General features: G+C 34.4%; 1 protein-coding gene across 1 annotated transcript; it reads left to right on the plus strand.

The window, feature by feature from the left end:
• The first annotated feature begins 172 nt into the window (after positions 1-172).
• TRIM23 (tripartite motif containing 23) lies at positions 173-18,166 on the plus strand. The gene is made up of 12 exons (XM_087927231.1): positions 173-303; positions 1,474-1,636; positions 2,619-2,740; positions 4,570-4,848; positions 5,929-6,111; positions 6,819-7,034; positions 9,069-9,203; positions 10,341-10,470; positions 10,557-10,667; positions 12,352-12,476; positions 13,416-13,603; positions 16,356-18,166. The coding sequence occupies exons 1-11, from the start codon at positions 211-213 to the stop codon at positions 13,593-13,595; spliced, it is 1,737 nt and encodes a 578-aa protein (XP_087783357.1). The 5' UTR covers positions 173-210; the 3' UTR covers positions 13,596-13,603; positions 16,356-18,166.
• Positions 18,167-18,787: the final 621 nt, after the last annotated feature.

Below are 18,787 nucleotides of genomic sequence, written 5' to 3' on the forward strand. Positions count from 1 at the left end.
TCCTGAGAAGAAACAGACATGCGTAGTGGTAAGATGCCCATAGTCCCCCGTTAACCCCCTTTTTACGTCTCTATAGTAGGCCCGCCTCCGGCTCTCTTTAGTGACGTTTCTCGCGCATTCCTACCCCACCTCCGTCTCCAGGGGGACGTCCGCTGTAGGTTTCCCTAGTGGAGTCCACTTTCACTCGGACGTTCTCCTTCCTTGTCCAAGATGGCAACACTAAGTGTAAACAAAATCGGGTCTGGCGCTGGGATGGATGCCGGGAACAGGCACAGCCGAAGTCCGGCGGGGCCTGTTGTGAAGGTGAGGAAAGTGAACCTGAGAGGGCGGGTCCTCGATTTTGGCTTCTGCAGGAATCGAGCGGCGGAAAACCGAGAGGATCCGTCCTTTTTACCCCGCTGGCGCTTCTCGCTTTCTTCTCTTAGCATCCCCCGAGAATCACTGGAATTTCTCTGGGTAGATTCTCGTAGGCGGTGTGGGAGCAAAAGGGGGGTAGGATAACGCCCCGCCTTACCTATGCCATCAAATCAGATTAATTCAGATCAGTTTTATCTCACATCCTGAGAAAACGTATTCTTTACAGTAATAGAATCTCCCACGGATATTTTTATATGTATATTTTCCCCATATGCTTTATGGAGATTCTCAACCATTCAGGTCATGGCTGTCTCAAAGGTGCTTTTTCAAAAGGCAACTAATTGGACTAGGTTTTTTTCCTTGAGGAAGAAGACATTTTGCTTCTCACCCAAGAAGCTTCTTCATATTTTCTTCATAGACTGAATAAGGAAAAAGGATGAGTATTCTTGCCCCCCAGGGAGGGGATCCTGTCCTTTCAGGATGACATATTGGATATAATTTAAATGAGTGAAACACTTCAGGAAGATACAGTGATAGAGACAGTAACACAATCAGCACTTTTCAGATTGAATTATTCTTGGCATGTAATTTTTGAAAAAGTCTTTCCCCTCACAAATGTAATAAATATAGTCCTCATGTCAAGTTATTAGAACTATAAATATATGAAGAGAGGAAATCCCCTTAGTAAATTGAGGTTTTTCTCTTTGTAGAATAACAATCTTTAAAACCTAAATATTATTCCACTCCAGAAGGCAGTCGATTTTATACACACACACACACACACACACACACATTTTATATATATATATATATATATATATATATATATATATATATATATATATATATATATATATATATATATATAAAAAAACAGTTGAACCAAATCTGTTGATCTGATATGCTTTAGGATGTGGGTGTAAACTGATTAGTGTACAGAATAATTGTTGCAGGTTGAGATTGAATTATATCATCTAAACAAAGAGGAAATTGGTGATGTCTTCATTTTCCACTCTTAATTGCATCAGTTTAAACCACATAGATATCCTTAATCATTCAAAATGGAACTTTTTTTCATCCATTTAATTATATCCAATTCTCCTCTGTTAATTATAGGTTTTGGAATGTGGAGTCTGTGAAGATGTATTTTCATTGCAAGGAGACAAAGTTCCCAGACTTCTTTTATGTGGTCATACTGTCTGTCATGACTGTCTTACTCGACTTCCTCTCCATGGCAGAGCAGTTCGGTGTCCTTTTGATCGACAAGTTACTGAACTAGGTAAGGTATTTTTAAACCTTGATACATAGTTAAGATTTCGCTGTTTAGTAAGTGGAAATTGAACGTAACTATTTTATTCAGATTATATATATTCATGTGTATGTGTATTTATATATTAGCCATAAAAGCCAGCTGCGTGACTGCTGACCCAAGTACCTGTGAAATTAATTGTAAGATGAAGACTACCTGTATTGCATGTGCAATGAAAATCCAAGGAGCTTCATCTTTGCCTATTGTTTGGATCAGAATGAATCAGAGTTACAGTACAAGTTAAAAGATGCCTACAAGACTAACAAAGGATATTTTGGTTCAGGATGGGAAAATATGTGTTGAAACATTGATTTCACTACTGCTGATGCTGCTTGATGGGAAAGAATTGTATTTGAAACAAAGAGGGGATTTGGAATAGGTTCCTAAGAAAACTGGTCTGAACTCTTCTGGAGAAGTGTTTCCCAGCCTTAATAATTTTAAGAAGTGTGGACTTCAACTCCAAAAATTTCTCAGCCAGCAATGCTAGAAAAATATATCTAGGTCTTTCTCTTGATTTGTCACTTGCTTTTAAAATTTTAAAGCCTCCACCAGTTTTATTTGCAGATGCAGTGAAACATTCTTTTCTGGTAATTCTCTTAGCCTTCAGTTGCAAATCTACTTTCAATATCATTTCTATAGATAAAATTTATCTTGCATCTGTCATTAATTGGATAATTAATGTAGAAGGAAAGAAATCATGCTATAAATAACTTTTTTCTGAGCATGAGGTTCTGGAGGTTAATGAGATTGACATGAATTTATTGATAATTTGTGTTATCCTCAGTTGCCATTTGTATTATTGTTCTTTTGTATTGAGTTTTTAAACCAACGATAGCCAACTAGAGTTGCTATTACAGGATTGATGACCATGTAAAGTGATTAAATAAATAAAAATACAGGGCTGTATTTCAGTGACAGCATGTGGTGATTTTCTGCCCTTTTCCCCAAATAGGTGATTCTGGTGTATGGGGATTGAAAAAAAACTTTGCTTTGTTGGAACTCCTGGAGCGATTGCAGAATGGATTGGGTGGTCAGTGTGGAATGATTGAAGAAACAATTGGCCTATCTGGAGAGGTAATAATAATTCATTTTATTTTATTGTCACATTCAGAGGAGTATATTCAGATACCTTGATTTATTTAATTAATTGTTTTGTTGGTTGATTGATTATGTGCAATCACATTGATATCAGTCCTAGTCAACACATAGAGTTTTTTCAGGTGTATCCTTCCCAACCTGACCTTTCAATAGTTCACCCAACACCACTATAATTGAACCCATTCATGTGACTGTTTGTCATCTTCTTTTTCTCTTTCCTTCTGCTTTGTTATTGGATTCTCAAGCCTTTGTCTAATGTGACCAAAATATTCTTGCTTGCTGCTTCTTTTTCTATTAATAGCTCATCCTAAAAGGTACGCAATAACTACTGTATCATCTACTTTACAATTCCCATGTCAATTTAAATTGTTAGGAATTCAGAAATGGCTATTTGATGTTGCTAATCATATGTAGATAGCCCCTGACTTACAGTGGCAATTGCAACTGGAATTTCTGTCACCAAGCAATGTTGTAAAGTGCAACTGCATTGCTAAGTGATGACAATCATTGCAGTCCCAATTGCCATCATTAGCCAAATGCCATAGTCATTAGCTGAGGCAACTCCCCACAACCAAAGTCAGGAAGCAGGAAGCCTGCAGGAAATTGAAAATCTTAGGCTTGCAGGCAGGTAAGTAGCTGCTACAGGATGAGGGAGGAGGCCAGGATTTGTGGGGAGAGTATGTGTGGATCCATGGGGTACGCAAGGGACTTGTGTCAGGGAGGGGGCATGAAATGGGGCATAAGAGGTGCAGTTTAAGAAAGGTGTATGAGGGTGTAAAACCTGTGTGCATAAAGAATGTGAGGAAGTGGCTGTAGGTCAAAAAATATTTGTGGCTAAGTTGAAATGCAATCTTTGGAAAGTTCACAAGGAATGCCTTATATTAGGCAAAGGTAATGTTCTAGTGGACGCCCAATTTAAAAGTATTAAAACATAATTGCAGTAAGTTATTCTTTAGCTATGTTACCTTAAAATGGATTGTTGTAATGTATTTTGATTGAGCTGCCTCGAATCTATCTCAGAAATGCTGGTTGATGCAAAATGCACCTGCCAGAAAATGTGACTATCTTGCACCCATTAAATATCAGCCATTTTTGCTTCTAATTTCATCTCCAGAATTATTTGAAAATACTGCAAAGCACCTTTGAATAGGATTGTGGCTCTCCACATTTCTTAGTTATTACTCTAGCAGCCCTACCCAGCACCACCAGTGGCCAGAAATTCTGAGAATTATAGTTCAGCAAAATGTGGATGATCATAAGTTCTTTACCCTGTTTTAATTGGATAAATGGCTTTTGAGCCACATTTTCTAAACAAGACAATCCTGCTCATTTTTCTTAAAATTAATATCAGGTGCTCTACTTCAAGGGTCCCCAATCCCCGGGCTGTGGAGTGGCACTGGGCTGCAGCATGCCAAAAACTGGGCCATGCAAACAAGCAAAGCCCTATCTGCGGGATGCAGGCAGCACATGAAACCAAACCCCCTCTAGTCTGAGGAAAAACTTCTCTTCATGGACCAGTCCCCGGTGCCCAAAAAGTTGAGGCCCACTGCTTTACTCTTATTTGGTCATTAGAACAGCTAGATTGGTGAGAATGAAGGACAAGATTTTTTTTAATAATGGTCTTTAATTTCTTTCTTTTTAGTATCTCTCTCTATATAATAAATCTGATAAAGATCTTTAAGAAAGTTTTTTGGGGGGGAAATGGCCTGAACTGTCTTAACTATATTTGTAGGGATTCATCTCAAAATACTTAAGATATAAACATTTAGATTTTGTTTTAATTGCTGGTTTTTCTTTGTTTTTAGTGCATCATCCGATGTGATGAAGATGACACTCATCTGGCTTCTGTGTACTGCACTGTTTGTGCTACTCACCTGTGTACAGACTGTTCCCACCTTACACATTCTACAAAGACACTAGCAAAACACAGACGTGTTCCCCTTGCTGATAAGCCACATGAAAAGACGATGTGTTCTCAGCACCAAGTGCATGCCATTGAATTTGTGTGCTTGGAAGAAGGTTGTCAGGCCAATCCTCTCATGTGTTGTGTGTGCAAAGAATACGGAAAACACCAGGGTCATAAAGTAGGTTTCATTCTTGATTTCCATCTGTATTAATAGCGATAGCACTTAGACATATATACCAGTTCACAGTGCTTTACAGCCCTCTCTAAGCAGTTTACAGAGTCAGCATATTGCCCCCAACAATGCAGCTCCTCATTTTACCAACTATGGAAGAATGGAAGGCTGAGTCAACCTTGAGCAGCCGGCAGTCAGCAGAAGTAGCCTGCAGTACTGCATTCTAACCACTGCGCCACCACAGCTCTTAATACATGACTGAGTGGGTCATATGTATATGCATTCCAATAACATCACTTTAAAGTTGCTTGTTTGCAGTAGTATGGTAAGATACATATGCATGAGTGTTTGTAATTTTATTAGAAATGCTGTTTATATACAATGCTTATCTTGTTACTCTCTAATATTTTAGAAGCGACCAATCTGTATAAAATAGTCCTTTTTTAAGCTTCAGTCAAAATCAGAAAACCTTTTAAAAAGGAGATTTATTCTTTAAACTTACCATCTCCTTTTTTATTATTTTCAATCCAATGGGATATTGGAAATAATTTATGACAAAGGCCTTGAGATTCTTTGTGTCTGTTGATAGGATCACACTCCAAAAACTCAAAAAAATGGGACCAAATTTGTTGTGGGGGGAGAAAACAACAAAAGATTGAATTGGGAAATACAGAAGAAGAAAAAAAAAACCACAGAAGGTATTTTCCCAATGCAGTCATTTGGGAAAGCCAGTTGGGTGGTAGCTTGAAATGTCCATGGCTGTTCCATTCTAAGCCCCTCTCTCTTCATCCTTCATAATCTAGAGCAGAACATATGCAGCTCCTCCTGTGCTTCACAGTGCCCCATACCCCCCAAAATGTAACTACAACACAAGGGGAGAACAAAAATACCCAAATACAGAATATTATTAAACAAAATATACAGACTCCTATAATAGCTAATGCTGTTAAAGAATTTGGAAAGTATGCTTTCCCATATCTGTTGCACATTCTGTTTCCAATTTTATAATGGGTGACAAATGGAATGCAGATCAGAAAAAAACCAGGAAAGGATGTTCATTGCTTTGTTTGTTTGTTTTTCTTTTAGCACAGTATTTTGGAACCAGAAGCAAATCAGATCCGTGCTTCCATTTTAGATATGGCTCACTGTATAAGAACTTTTACAGAAGAAATCTCAGATTATTCTCGGAAACTAGATGGAATTGTACAACAAATAGAGGGAGGAGAACAGCTCTTCGAGGATGGTATAGGAATGACCCATACAGAACATGTAAGCAATTTGTAGGTACTTCAATTTATGCATAATCTTTATTATAAATTCATTTCCTAATTTTAGAGTTCTTTTGAAGTGCCGATATGTCACATGCTACGGTAGTTACATGATTTATGGACTTTTTTGTGCCCCCTCCCAATAAATAAATTAACAAGAACATCTAAAAAGTTGATAAAGTTTTTACAGGAACTTTTATCTGTAGAATAAAACAGATGTCAAGAGCATTAAAGAGATAATTGATTTTGGAGAATTTGAAAACATAATTTAAAAACTTCTGGGATGCAGAGAACTTTAAAACTAGGGCAAAGGCACTTTGGGATTTTCATTCATTTCTTTAAACATATTTAAAAAAAATTTTTTGTGCAAATGAATGGCAGAAAACTAATTTTTTGGTTTTCTGATTTCACTCTGAATGTTTTCAGCATTTTTAACATTGGAGATACAATATATTGTGAAATGTGAAAGTCATGCATTTTTATTTTTTTGTACAGTAATACTAAAAATCTGCTGCTCTTAGTCTTTCATTTTTTCCTCCAAATAATGCAGGATGGTCACATATTAAAAATGACTACTCTTTGTAGCAAATGATGATGTATATGGTTGAACTTACACCAGAGAGAAATATTATTCAAGACAAAAAGTGCTCTAGTATAATCGTAGTGCCTCTGAAACCTCTCTGTTTGATTTTTATAATCTCACTTCAGGTTCCAGGCACAGCAGAGAATGCTCGGTCATGTATCAGAGCCTATTTTTCTGATCTTCACGAGACTCTTTGCCGCCAAGAAGAAATGGCACTTAGTGTGGTAGATGCACATGTGCGAGAAAAATTGATCTGGCTTAGGCAACAGCAAGAAGATATGACTATCCTGTTATCACAAGTTTCAACAGCATGTCTTCACTGTGAAAAGACTTTACAGCAGGTAGGGAATCAATACTATAACCAAAATCAATATTGGACACATATGGTTATATATATCTTGAAATGCCAACTCTCAAGATACCAATATTGTACAATTTGTAAATAATAAATATTGGACAAATTGCATTCATTTTGTTACAGATTTTGTTATTGAATGATAAGTTGGCTTTACTGAAAATAAATAGCAGTGGGTGACAGGATCCTCCAGACAAAAAGCATAACAAAAATGTCACAAGCAACTGATTGAAGTTAAGTTCAAATTAAAACTTGAGTTTTAGTCAAGGTTTATTTTTTATTAAAATATTTGAGACCCTACTTCTGAAGTGATATAAATACCTAAGAAAACTTCGAGGTATAAACTTCAGCATCTGCAGTATAGGATAGTGATTTTGGATGCAAATACATAGGTTGTGGTATTTGTGTGACAACCTCATTACACACATGTCATATGCCTCTGTGGATTCCACTGGGTAAAAGTGTTTATGAAGGATATTAAACTTGATTATTAAAACATGTAATTATTAAACAAAATTTAAATACCATTGTGTCCAAAATGTATAAAAGTAAACTAAAATTGACTGATTTTGTTTTCTGTTTAAACTTTTAGAAATTAGTTAAAAACGTTTTGAGTATTGACCAGCAATTTGCTTGTATTCTTTCAACTGAACAAAACATAACTTGTTTTCTTGTTTCCAATAGGGGGCTGCTCTGATCTTTCAGAGACAAAAGTTTTTATGAACAATGTACTGTCTTTGTAGTTTTTTATATTAATGTGTTATGAAACAGTTGTATTTATTTCTGTTTCAAAATAATTTTAATCTAAATCTGCTAGCATTGAAGTTTCATTTTTTTAAATGATTGTATTGTTCTTTTTCAACTTTAACACACATTAATCTTGACTTTAACAGTATTGTGTCATTATTATACAAATTATTCTACACATCAATCTCGTACAAATATCTACATTGCTACATCTTTATATACAATCATTTACTTTTATCTTTATTTCTATTATTCGGCCAATTATACCCATTGTCCCAAATTGCATAATACTCCGACTCTTCTTTCTCTTTAAGTTATAAGGTCAATTAAAGTAGGCAAATTATTTTGTTTCCAACATTGTGCGTATATTATTCTTGAAGCCGTCAGAATGTGTAATGAAATATATTTAATCTTCTTTCTATAATTCCATTTAACTATTCCAATAGAAACAATTCCAATTTAAATTCTGTTCGTTCTTCCATCTTTTTAATGTGCCTTTCTTAACAAGTTTTGGAATCTTTTTACAGATCTTTTTTTAACTTTGTTACACTAATCTAATCCATCAGAAAAAATGTATATATACAACAGCAATAACAATCAAATATAATCTCAAAATTAATAAGCATAGCTGTGAGTTATATGACTTTGGTGACATATGGAAAGAAGGGAGAAAGAACTACCAACCAGCATGGGGAAAGTGAGAATAGTATGGGCCCAGAAGCCGTGTTTTTCTGTGGAGGTATCTTGTGCAATACCATTCCACAAGAGATTTAATCAGCATTTAACTTGGAATTTTTATGTAAGGCTTTGAAGTCAGAATTCTTTTGTTGAGCTTTTGAAATGTATTTGTGGTTGTTATCAATTTGGCTTTAGCACTGGATTGCATTTTTATTGCTGTTCCTGTTGGTTGTTTTTTACCGATTAATATCCTAATTTGCAGTGTTACTGAATATCATTTCAACTGTATTGTAAACTACCTGTTCTAATTATTTTCCCTTCTCCTCCTTCACCATCAATTCCTTACCAGAATGGGAAAAAGTGAGATTTTCACTTATTTTAGGTGGGATTGGGATAGGAATGCAACTGAAATTCAACCATTCTATTGCCAAATGTGGGCAAAATGATTTGAGGGCCTGTGGGCCAAAAAAAAGGTACTGTGCAAGGACTGTGAATTCACCCATCTTGGAACAATTTCCCATTCTGTTATATGTTGAGAACGCTAATATTTAGATAATTCTGTGCTTATTACACTAAATTTAGCTTCCCTTTTTAGGATGACTGTAGAGTTGTTTTGGCTAAACAAGAGATTACAAGGCTTTTAGAAACATTGCAGAAACAACAACAACAATTCACAGAACTTGCAGACCACATTCAACTTGATGCTAGCATTCCAGTTACTTTTACAAAGGTATAGTTCTTTTAATCTCTAGGTTAAAGATTCAGAACATGAGTTTGGTTCTTATTCTTCGCCCACTAACAACTTAGGCAACTTTGAAATAGTCCGCGGTATGGTACAAAAATCTGTTTGGGATAAGATGAAAACTGCAATTAAAAGGTTAATTTGGTTCATGATCTGTAGCTAAAAGTGGAGCCTGGAACGTTGAGTTCCATTCATTCCTTCTGTTTATGTTCTATCCCAGATGGAACAAAGAACATATTGATTGTCGCCCTCCACGAGCCAAGTAGTTTGCAAGCTGTATTTGGTTGAACTGTTATCTGCTAACGAAAGACTGCAGCTTTTCATTTGTAGGCCTGACAGTGGGTATATTCATGAATTTTAATAGGCATTGACCTATCTATTTAAACTATTACTAGGAAAGCAAAACATTAGTTGGATTCCCGGTGTTGTAATATATCAAATATGGAATCTTCAACATTAATCATCTTTTACAAATCATCTTTGTAACATTATGTTACAAGTTCAGGATAGATGGCCTTTTGGATGGAAGATTTGGTGGTAGCTGGAGAATTCTTCAGGACAGGTCTGAAGGGAAAGGCAATTGTAGTCAGGATCATACACATAAATGCCCAGTTATTTCTCTCTTGGTATAAGTGCATACAAAATTCCACACTCGAGTGGGTTTTAAGAATGTTGTACTCTAGCCCCTACTTAATAATTGCTTACATGCATAACTATATATATCTATATCTATCTATCTATCTATCTATCTATCTATCTATCTATCTATCTATCTATCTATCTATCTATCTATCCAAACACACACACACACACACCACTACCACAGTTGTATTTCCTTTCTCTAATGAAGATGATTATGCAGTTATTTTAAAAATTGTTCCTATCCACCACAATATGGGCACCACACCTCAGTGTTTTTCCAAAATTAGAGATTTGTAAAATACTGGTCAATGTTGCTTATGAAACATCAAGTTGTTAAGGCCTGAGGATGTTGACAAGCTATTTAAACTACTTTCTCAGTTCCTGACTTCTATAACAAAAGGGATAAGACGTTTGGATAACATGTAAGAATGCCTTTGAATTTTAGCTTCTAAAATGAGCAAACCTCTTTTTTCTCTACTCCAGGACAACAGAGTACACATTGGACCAAAAATGGAGATTAGAGTGGTGACCCTTGGATTAGATGGAGCAGGCAAAACTACTATTTTATTTAAACTAAAACAAGATGAGTTCATGCAACCCATTCCAACCATAGGTAAGTGACAAGAGATTTTAAAAATTGTGATTTTCTTGGGTATGTTTTGTTAGGAATACGTAATGAAATTTCTTTTATTCCCTTAGGGTTTAATGTTGAGACAGTAGAATATAAAAACCTGAAATTCACTATTTGGGATGTAGGTGGCAAACACAAACTGAGGCCTTTATGGAAACATTATTACCTCAATACACAAGGTAAGAATACAGTGCTTTGTGACTTAATTACTTTAAATATAATTGTCTCTCTCATACAAAGGTTTTGGTAGTTAATGTGAAAATAACTCCCATGGAAATTCATTTAACTTCAAAGTATAAATATTTAAGATGTAGATAATGTTTATATTTATTTGCTTATAATTTCTGGAGGATTTGCAAAAGTCTGTAAATGATAATGGGATTGATAATTTTAAAAAAATTATATCCCACATATCCTTCACAGAAATCTATGCAACTTACAGCAGATAACAGTAAAATAATTTCTCTGAAAAGCAGAAACATAAAAGACAATACAGCAGCAACAACAGAATTAATAAAGATGATATACTAACTAAAGACCCTCCTTAGAAGGAAGAGTTTTCACTAACTTTTGAGGGAGGAAGTAAGAGAGACGTTCTTTGGAGTGAAGTTTGAAAACCTATATGCAATCAGTGAAAGACTTTTCTCTAGACCTTAATCATGCAGGACATACTAGAAGGGCCTCCAAAGATGATCTTGGCAGAGAGGTAGTTTCATGAGGAAGAAGATGGTCCTTCTTGATCTTATCTTGATATCTTGATCTTATATCATTCAAGGCTTTGAAAGTCATTGTTAATATTTTGCATTGTTTTGAGAATTAAGTTGGAATTTAGTACCACTTTCATATGTTCCTGTGAACAGATGAGCTGCAATCTTCTGAACTAATTATAGTACTTTTCATAAACAGTCCTATATATAGCATAATGCAAAAATCCATAGAAGTACATGTTGTCACTATGATAAAACTGCAATTAGCCATATTACAATTTCAATTACAAGTAGCCCTTGATTAACAATAGTAACTGGGTATGTAAGTTCCATCACTAAGTGATGTAGTTGTAAAGCATGACATAAAATGACCGTATTTTTTAGCTGTGGCAGTTCCAGCCGTCCCGGTTACTGTTGTTAAGCAAAGACTGTGTTGATATTTAAATGAAGATCTCATGTGATCACCATTTCTTACTTCCTGCCTGTTTCCCCATTGACTTTATTTAAAGGAACCTGGCAGGGAAGGTTGTAAAGTGTGATCATGTGACCGCAGAACACTGAGAACTTTGAGGAACAGTTATAACTACCATTCATTCAGCACCATTGCAAATTTGGTCACTGAACAAATGTTGTTAAATGAGGACCTTCTTAACACTTGAAACATTGGGTTTGATCCATGGTTACTTCTCCATGAATTGAAGTTTCTTCCTATGGCTAAACTGGATCCAGCAGAGCTTCCTGTCACTACAATTGCCACACACACGCAGTGGAATAGGGAAAAATAGATATTTTCACTGATTCTTTCATCCTCTTCTTAGTGCTATCCTATTTGGAGCAAATTTTGTTAGATTGGATAAGCAGGTCATTAAAACCCCTTCCTCGCATTCCGTTTGCTGGTTATTCAACTAATAAAGTTTTCTTCTGTGTAATCTCGAAAGCTATTTTTAAAGTTTTCTGGTGCTGCATAGGAGGCTGTGTTTTTTGTGTGTAATATATGAGTCTGCTTCAAGTAGATGCCACTTTGGAAATTTGTACTAAGCCCTAGCTTTCAAATTGATTTTAAAATTTAATCCTCCTCCTGACCTAAAAAAAATAAAATTTTAGTATGATGAAACAAATTAATAACATATAATTGCATAATTGTTCTTTTCTGTAGCCGTGGTCTTTGTCATTGATAGCAGCCATAGAGACAGAGTTAGTGAGGCACACAGTGAACTTGCCAAACTGCTAACAGAGAAGGAGCTGCGCGATGCCTTGTTACTGATCTTTGCTAACAAGCAGGTAATATAGCCCATTATTATTTTCTCTCTGTTTCATTTCCATCGTTTTCATTTTGGCAGTATAAAATAGGAGAGAAATACAGAATAAATCAAAAACTGTTGTAATTTAAATGACAATCCTTAAGAACACAATCAATTAAAATAAAATATTAGATGATTTTATTAAAAATAATAATCTTTTTGCCACAATTATTTTATCTGCTGCATTCATTCAAATCTCGGTCTTCCATTCCTTCTTTACTTGAATAGCTAAATGGGATGCCTTCCATGAGGAGGATGACTTTCTGTTTTCCTTCTTTCTGTTTCTTCAGTCCATCAGAAGATGGATTGAGAGCAAAATAATTCTTGGGTAGGACAAAACAAAAAAGAAACTCTTTCCTATGTCCATTCACCGAATACCAAGTTAATCCTCCAGAGTGCTGGTCTTTGTGTTAACTTGTTACATTGTCAGTAATCCACACTAAAGGCTGATATGAACCTATATTAGCCTGTAATTACTAGTTACTAAATTTTGCTTTCTAACACTAGTTATTTTTTTGCCCACCCCTTTGTAGTTTTCTGTTTCTGGTTTCTTGCGTTGAGTTTATTTCTTCAACTTATTTCTACAAATGGTTGGAACTCAAAGCAGGATCCTTAGTTGAAAGTTGGTTGGAAGAATCACATAATTTGAATGTAGCTACCGAAACAATTTAAATGATTTATGGTGTTGCTATCTCTCTTCCAAGAGTTACAGGTTGACTGGACTAAGCATTTCTTATTATATGAAATTTGTAGCAATATTTTTAGAATAAAAGTTGTGGTCTGTCTTTTCTCTGCTGCTCCTAAATGCATACCCCCCATTGTGCTACATGTCCAAACTAATAAAAAGCATATTCTTAAAAACATTTACTTTTAAACTGTTATCTGTCTGCATACTAATACTATGGGGCTGTCTTTACAGGATGTGCCAGGGGCACTTTCAGTAGAAGAAATCACAGAATTACTGAATCTCCACAAACTTTGCTGCGGTCGTAGCTGGTACATTCAAGGTTGTGATGCACGAAGCGGCATGGGACTTTATGAAGGACTGGATTGGCTTTCAAGGCATCTGGTAGCTGCAGGTGTACTGGATGTGGCTTAAGAGAGCCAGTAAGCATAAAGATCAGTTGATTATTTATGTGAATTGATATGATCAGATATGAACTTCATCTAAACCTGTTACTCCTTAAAAATGTTTTGTTGGAATGCTAGACTGAAGCGCACTGTAGGTATAACTTGTAAATTACAGTAACCAAATAGTGACATAATGTATTTGTGGGAAAGGTGCCTTAATTTCTTTTAAAGAAATTTGAACTGAGGATCTTCAGCCTTCCCTGTTAAACATCCTTCTCTCAGGACTTAGCATCTATTTAATTTCACTTCTTTCAGTGATGGCCTTGCTGCATTCACTTGTTCTCTCAGATTTGGGTGCATGTATAACCATTATTTCACATTACCAACATAGTTTACTATATATTAAAGTGAAGCAGGAACTGACTGCACAAGTATTTGGTTCTGGTTAATAGCTTTTGCTTGTAAAAATCAAGCCCATATCAATACTAGTATAGTAATAACAGTTTTTCACTTGGACTATAACCTTACTATTGCTTTTATATATTTCCTTTATTCTTATTTTACTCAATTTGGATGCTGCTTTTGAGGAAACTCTTCTCTGATACTAAATAATTATACATTTTTGCACATATCATTTAGGTAAAATTTCCTATAAGCATAGGATCTTTTTATTATCTGTATCTTGGAAAACCTGTTGTGCTAATCAGAGATATATTTATTACTGTTATTATTCTGCAAATGTGGCTTACCAGACTGGTATTGGACTTATTAAGGACTTATTAAGGCTGCCTCCAAAATTGCATTAATTCAATTACACATTCATGTTAGTTTTTAGATACATTTAGAAATTTCTAATGTACAGATATTCCATCCATTCAAAGTTGATATTTAAGAAAACATTAAATATGATATCTGACAGATTTGAAAAGTTATTCTATGACCTGTTTATCAGGTGAAATTTCTTTATAAATATATTATGTGCTTTAATTGCATACGATCTGCTGGTATTTTTAATTTGTTGAAATCATATATCATAAATTTATTAATTTTTCATGCACACATTGCTTGTTAGTGGTGTGCTTTCACTAAAGTATGAGCAGCCTTGAAAATGCAGAAAAAAATAACAGTGAAATAGGACCTCCACTAATGTAGTTGAGATGAGAAGTTTAAAAATTAATAGTGCAGGTTGTAGCAAAAATTGAAGATTCAGCAAACCATTTGTTCAACTCTAGAAAGGGCAGGAAATTTTTGCCCAGAAAAAAATACATTCTAATAAAAATGGAGAGAAAAATAAAGGCAGTCTCTTGAATATTAAAATAAGAGCAGCATTTCTCAACTTAATTATTTACAAAGATATCAAAGTTACACATTCTTGCTGTGAATTGTGGGAAATGTACCAGACCATCCAAATATCAGCTTAGATAAAAAATGTTCTGACTGCTTTATTTGCCTTTTCCATTTTATGGAGACTGCTTCTACTACATGCCTTTCTTGCTTCTTTCTCTCTTCATATTATATTTCACCAAATTCTCTGTAGGAGTTGGGATTTTACATCTTTGACAAATTGCTGTCTATTAAATTTCTTGTCATAAAAACTCATGAAAAGCAAGCCCCTATCCAGATAGTTTGTCTTCCTCTTTTCTTATCTCAGTTGGGATGTTGTTGGAGTGAAAAAACAGCTCTGCTTTACAGAAAAGCTACCAGTTAGATATATGGCAGATGCTATTTCCAATTATGTAACAAATGTTTCAGAATTTACAACTACCAGTATTTGCTTAAAGTGGTACATAGAAATCAGACTTTCTTTAAAAGACTTAATGTGCCCTTGTCTTAGCATCTTAGCTTATTTTTAGCTGAGATTGCATGTCAGAATGCCATTTCCTTGTCAACTTAATCCTTATCAGAATTTGGGATTGTTAGGTTTACAGTTCATTCTAATCTGATGATATATGGCTATGTCCCTCTATTCTTTAATATCAGGTTTAGCTTCTCTTTAATATGTAATTATTCAAAATCTGATTTATGAGGAAATCTTGGAAAGTTGAAGATCCTTTTGTGTGTGTGTGTGTGTGTGTGTGTGTGTGTGTGTGTGTGAAAACATGGAAGCACACTATCTCCCTCGTGCCACAGACTGCGCATTTAATTCTACTTTAATTTGAATTAAGATTTGCTTTCAGATTAATTTTTTTTACTGTGATTTCTATAAAGATTTTTCATTTTCCCCCTTGATACTATTTGGCTTATTGATGGGGAAAGTTCTATGAATTGGTAATTTTGATGTTTAATATTGTTTAGTTTTTTGTGTTTTATCAAGTAATACACTAAGGGTCATGCTTTACCATGGTTAATAATTTTATGTTAATACTTGAATTCATTCATTTTGACATGCACTACATTTTAAGGTAAAGTTTGCTTGATAGAGTAACTAGAGTAGCCTAATTCTAGACTGAAAATTTTGATAATTTTCTGAGAAATCTAGGAGTGCATATTTATAATTCCTGCTAATTTTCTTGTTAAAGAGGCTCTATTTAGTTTATACATAAGTAAATGTTCAGATTCAGAACTCTGTTTCGAGTGCTGAAATCAGTACTGTTTTAAGACTGCAAAGGGTGAAGCTATAGCCATGATAAGCAGAATTTCCTCAATAGAATGTTTCTTACCAAAGCAATAGTTCTTCACCAAAAGTCCAGTGACAATTAAAGCAAGATTTTGATAGCAAATATGTAGATATGCTCCATCATCAATAATAGATGATCAATAAAAGACCTGTTTATCTAATTAAAAATAGAGCTGCTGAGAACAAGGAGTCCAGAAACTGCGTTGACGATTGGAAGTATGTGGCAGAACTGGAGAAAACAATTGGGAGTATTGATAGGTTGCCAGAGTCAGAACCCTAGGGAAGATGAAACTAAGAGTTCCTTCCTGGCCTACTCATTGAATGCATAAAAAAGTCAGAACCTGCTGTCATGTATGAAGTTCATGCAGATTGCAAAAGGAGGCATTGTTACTTTTGTGTGTGTTTGATTTGAGACTTTGCTACCTGCTTCAGTAGTGCATGAGCTGCAGTGAAGGATCAGCCCAGAATTTGGATGCCCAATGATACGGTCCTTGTTGAATGGTATTCCAAAGTCTGTAGCTAATGGAAGAGCAGTCACTTACAACCCAGTCTATGCTGTTGTTTTCTCCTGCTTCCCTATTAATACTTTCCAGTTAATACTACTGGAACAAGTGTGTCTGCGTCTTCAAAATATAATTGAAGTGATTGAATAATTGAAGTGATTGAACATATGTTTGTGTGTTGTGCTGTTCAGTGGAGCTTAATCCTAGATAACTTTCAGGATCATAGTATTATCAGCTTAATGAAATATCAGTTCATCTTTAAAACATAATCATTTCTGAAACAAGGTCAGCGAAAGATCTTTTAAACTGTACCCATCAAGGGTTTTTTTTTTTCATATTGTATTGAAGTAGTATTGCTGCATATAATTGTCTTTAAAGTAAAAAAAAGCTACCTATTTGAGCTAAAATATTTGCCATTGGTTCTCTCCCTTTGGAAGATATGTTTGGATGACAGACATGTTTCAGCATTCTGTAGCATTTATGCATTAATGGAAACTTTAATGTATTAAAATAATTGGCTATAGATACCTAAATACTATAAAAGTAGGGGTTATTTGTCACAAACATTTCTCGCCTGCTTCAACTTCTGTCAAAATACACTGCAAGTTTAGATGTTTTTAAGAGCTAAGTTGTAGGTGCGAACCCTGTGTCTGTGAAGTAATTTGAAAGGTTTTACTATATTTTAGTGAAGTCAGACTTCTGCTACTGTATTGCTTGCTTTTATTTCATTTTAATGTTATTGGAATGCATGATACCACTTGATATATTGCAGTTCAAAAGGCTGAATGTAAATTGTTTTATCAGTTTAAATGCTATCGCTTGCTTCATGTAAAACTCTGAAGGTGTTGATTTTAGGAGAATGTGCAGAAATATTTGTTGGTTAATATTGACAAAGTTGAGCTCTGCTGCAAATATAGTGTACTTGTATAAAAGTATTATTTAGCTGAAACTCACAGAAGTTACTGTGAATATAACTATTATAATTGTCTGAATTCAAGTTTTACCACATTTAGCATCTTCTTGTTTGCATTGTATATAACTTGTTCAAGCAGAAATTAAAACTTGTTCAACACATCATTGACCTTTAATTTTGTTTAGTGTACTAATGAGTACAAGTTTTTAAAATTGTTTCAGTTGCAAAGAAATTTTTAAGAGCGGACTGTATTTGATTAAAGAGACCTTTGTAAAATAATGATAGTTGAATTTTGATTAAAATTAAATGCAATGTTCAACAATGATAAAGAAAGGCATCATATGGTATCACATATAAAATACCATATGCAACAATATCCAGTTATACTGTAGCTTATAACTTTGTCATTAGTTATTTTATAATTACAAACAGGAATAAATCAAAGGAAAGAGTTATTGCATAAAAATATCCACCTTCTGCACCTGTAATACATGTAAAATAGCTCACAAAATAAATATTTAACAGTTGTGATAGTGAATCATAGTAATAAAATTATTTCACCCAAACTGTTTCTTCTTTGAAGCTTATTCTTATCAGAAATGTAAGTCTGTTTCTCTGTGTGGTTGAACTAATACTTGTTGAATTCTTTTAGAATTAAAGGTTAAAAACTCATCATATAGTCAGCTGACTGTGGCATTTATCTAAATGATGGTGAAAGGGAAATATTCCTAACTGAATGACTGTACTATAAATATATTAAAACTGGCATTTCCCTTTCTAGTTGATTCATTAGGTATTCAGAAGTTTTGCAGTATCAGACCTAATTAGCATTCAAATTTTTTAAAAATCACTAATATGTCCCTATAGACTTGAAATTGAAATTTTAAAAAAACCTCAGAAAAAGAAAACGGCATATCTTTTCTATATTATTGCTAAGAAAATTTAATGGAGTGTCTGAAGTCATCAGAAAGTCCTTGATTTGAAGAGAACATTACTTAATTTTCCAATATTGAGTCCACAATCAAGCCATATTCTTTATTATAAAAATAGAAAGCAACAAAAGTCAGCATCAGCATAATGGAAAAAAATAGCAGTAAGAAGTTGCTCGAAGAAAGTAATATAGAATAATAGTACAACATAAAATAATTATGTTATAATTATCATGATACTTTTTAAATTATAGAATT

This window comes from Pseudonaja textilis, chromosome 2, assembly GCF_049901715.1.
Source record: "Pseudonaja textilis isolate UNSWEBS1 chromosome 2, rPseTex1.2, whole genome shotgun sequence".
Taxonomy (NCBI): domain Eukaryota; kingdom Metazoa; phylum Chordata; class Lepidosauria; order Squamata; family Elapidae; genus Pseudonaja; species Pseudonaja textilis.

Coding starts and splice junctions, on each gene's coding strand:
- TRIM23 (XM_087927231.1), top strand. CDS start 211: ATGGCAACACTAAGTGTAAACAAAATCGGGTCTGGCGCTGGGATGGAT. Junction 304..1,473: donor CGGCGGGGCCTGTTGTGAAG/GTGAGGAAAGTG, acceptor TGTTAATTATAG/GTTTTGGAATGTGGAGTCTG. Junction 4,849..5,928: donor GAAAACACCAGGGTCATAAA/GTAGGTTTCATT, acceptor TTTTTCTTTTAG/CACAGTATTTTGGAACCAGA.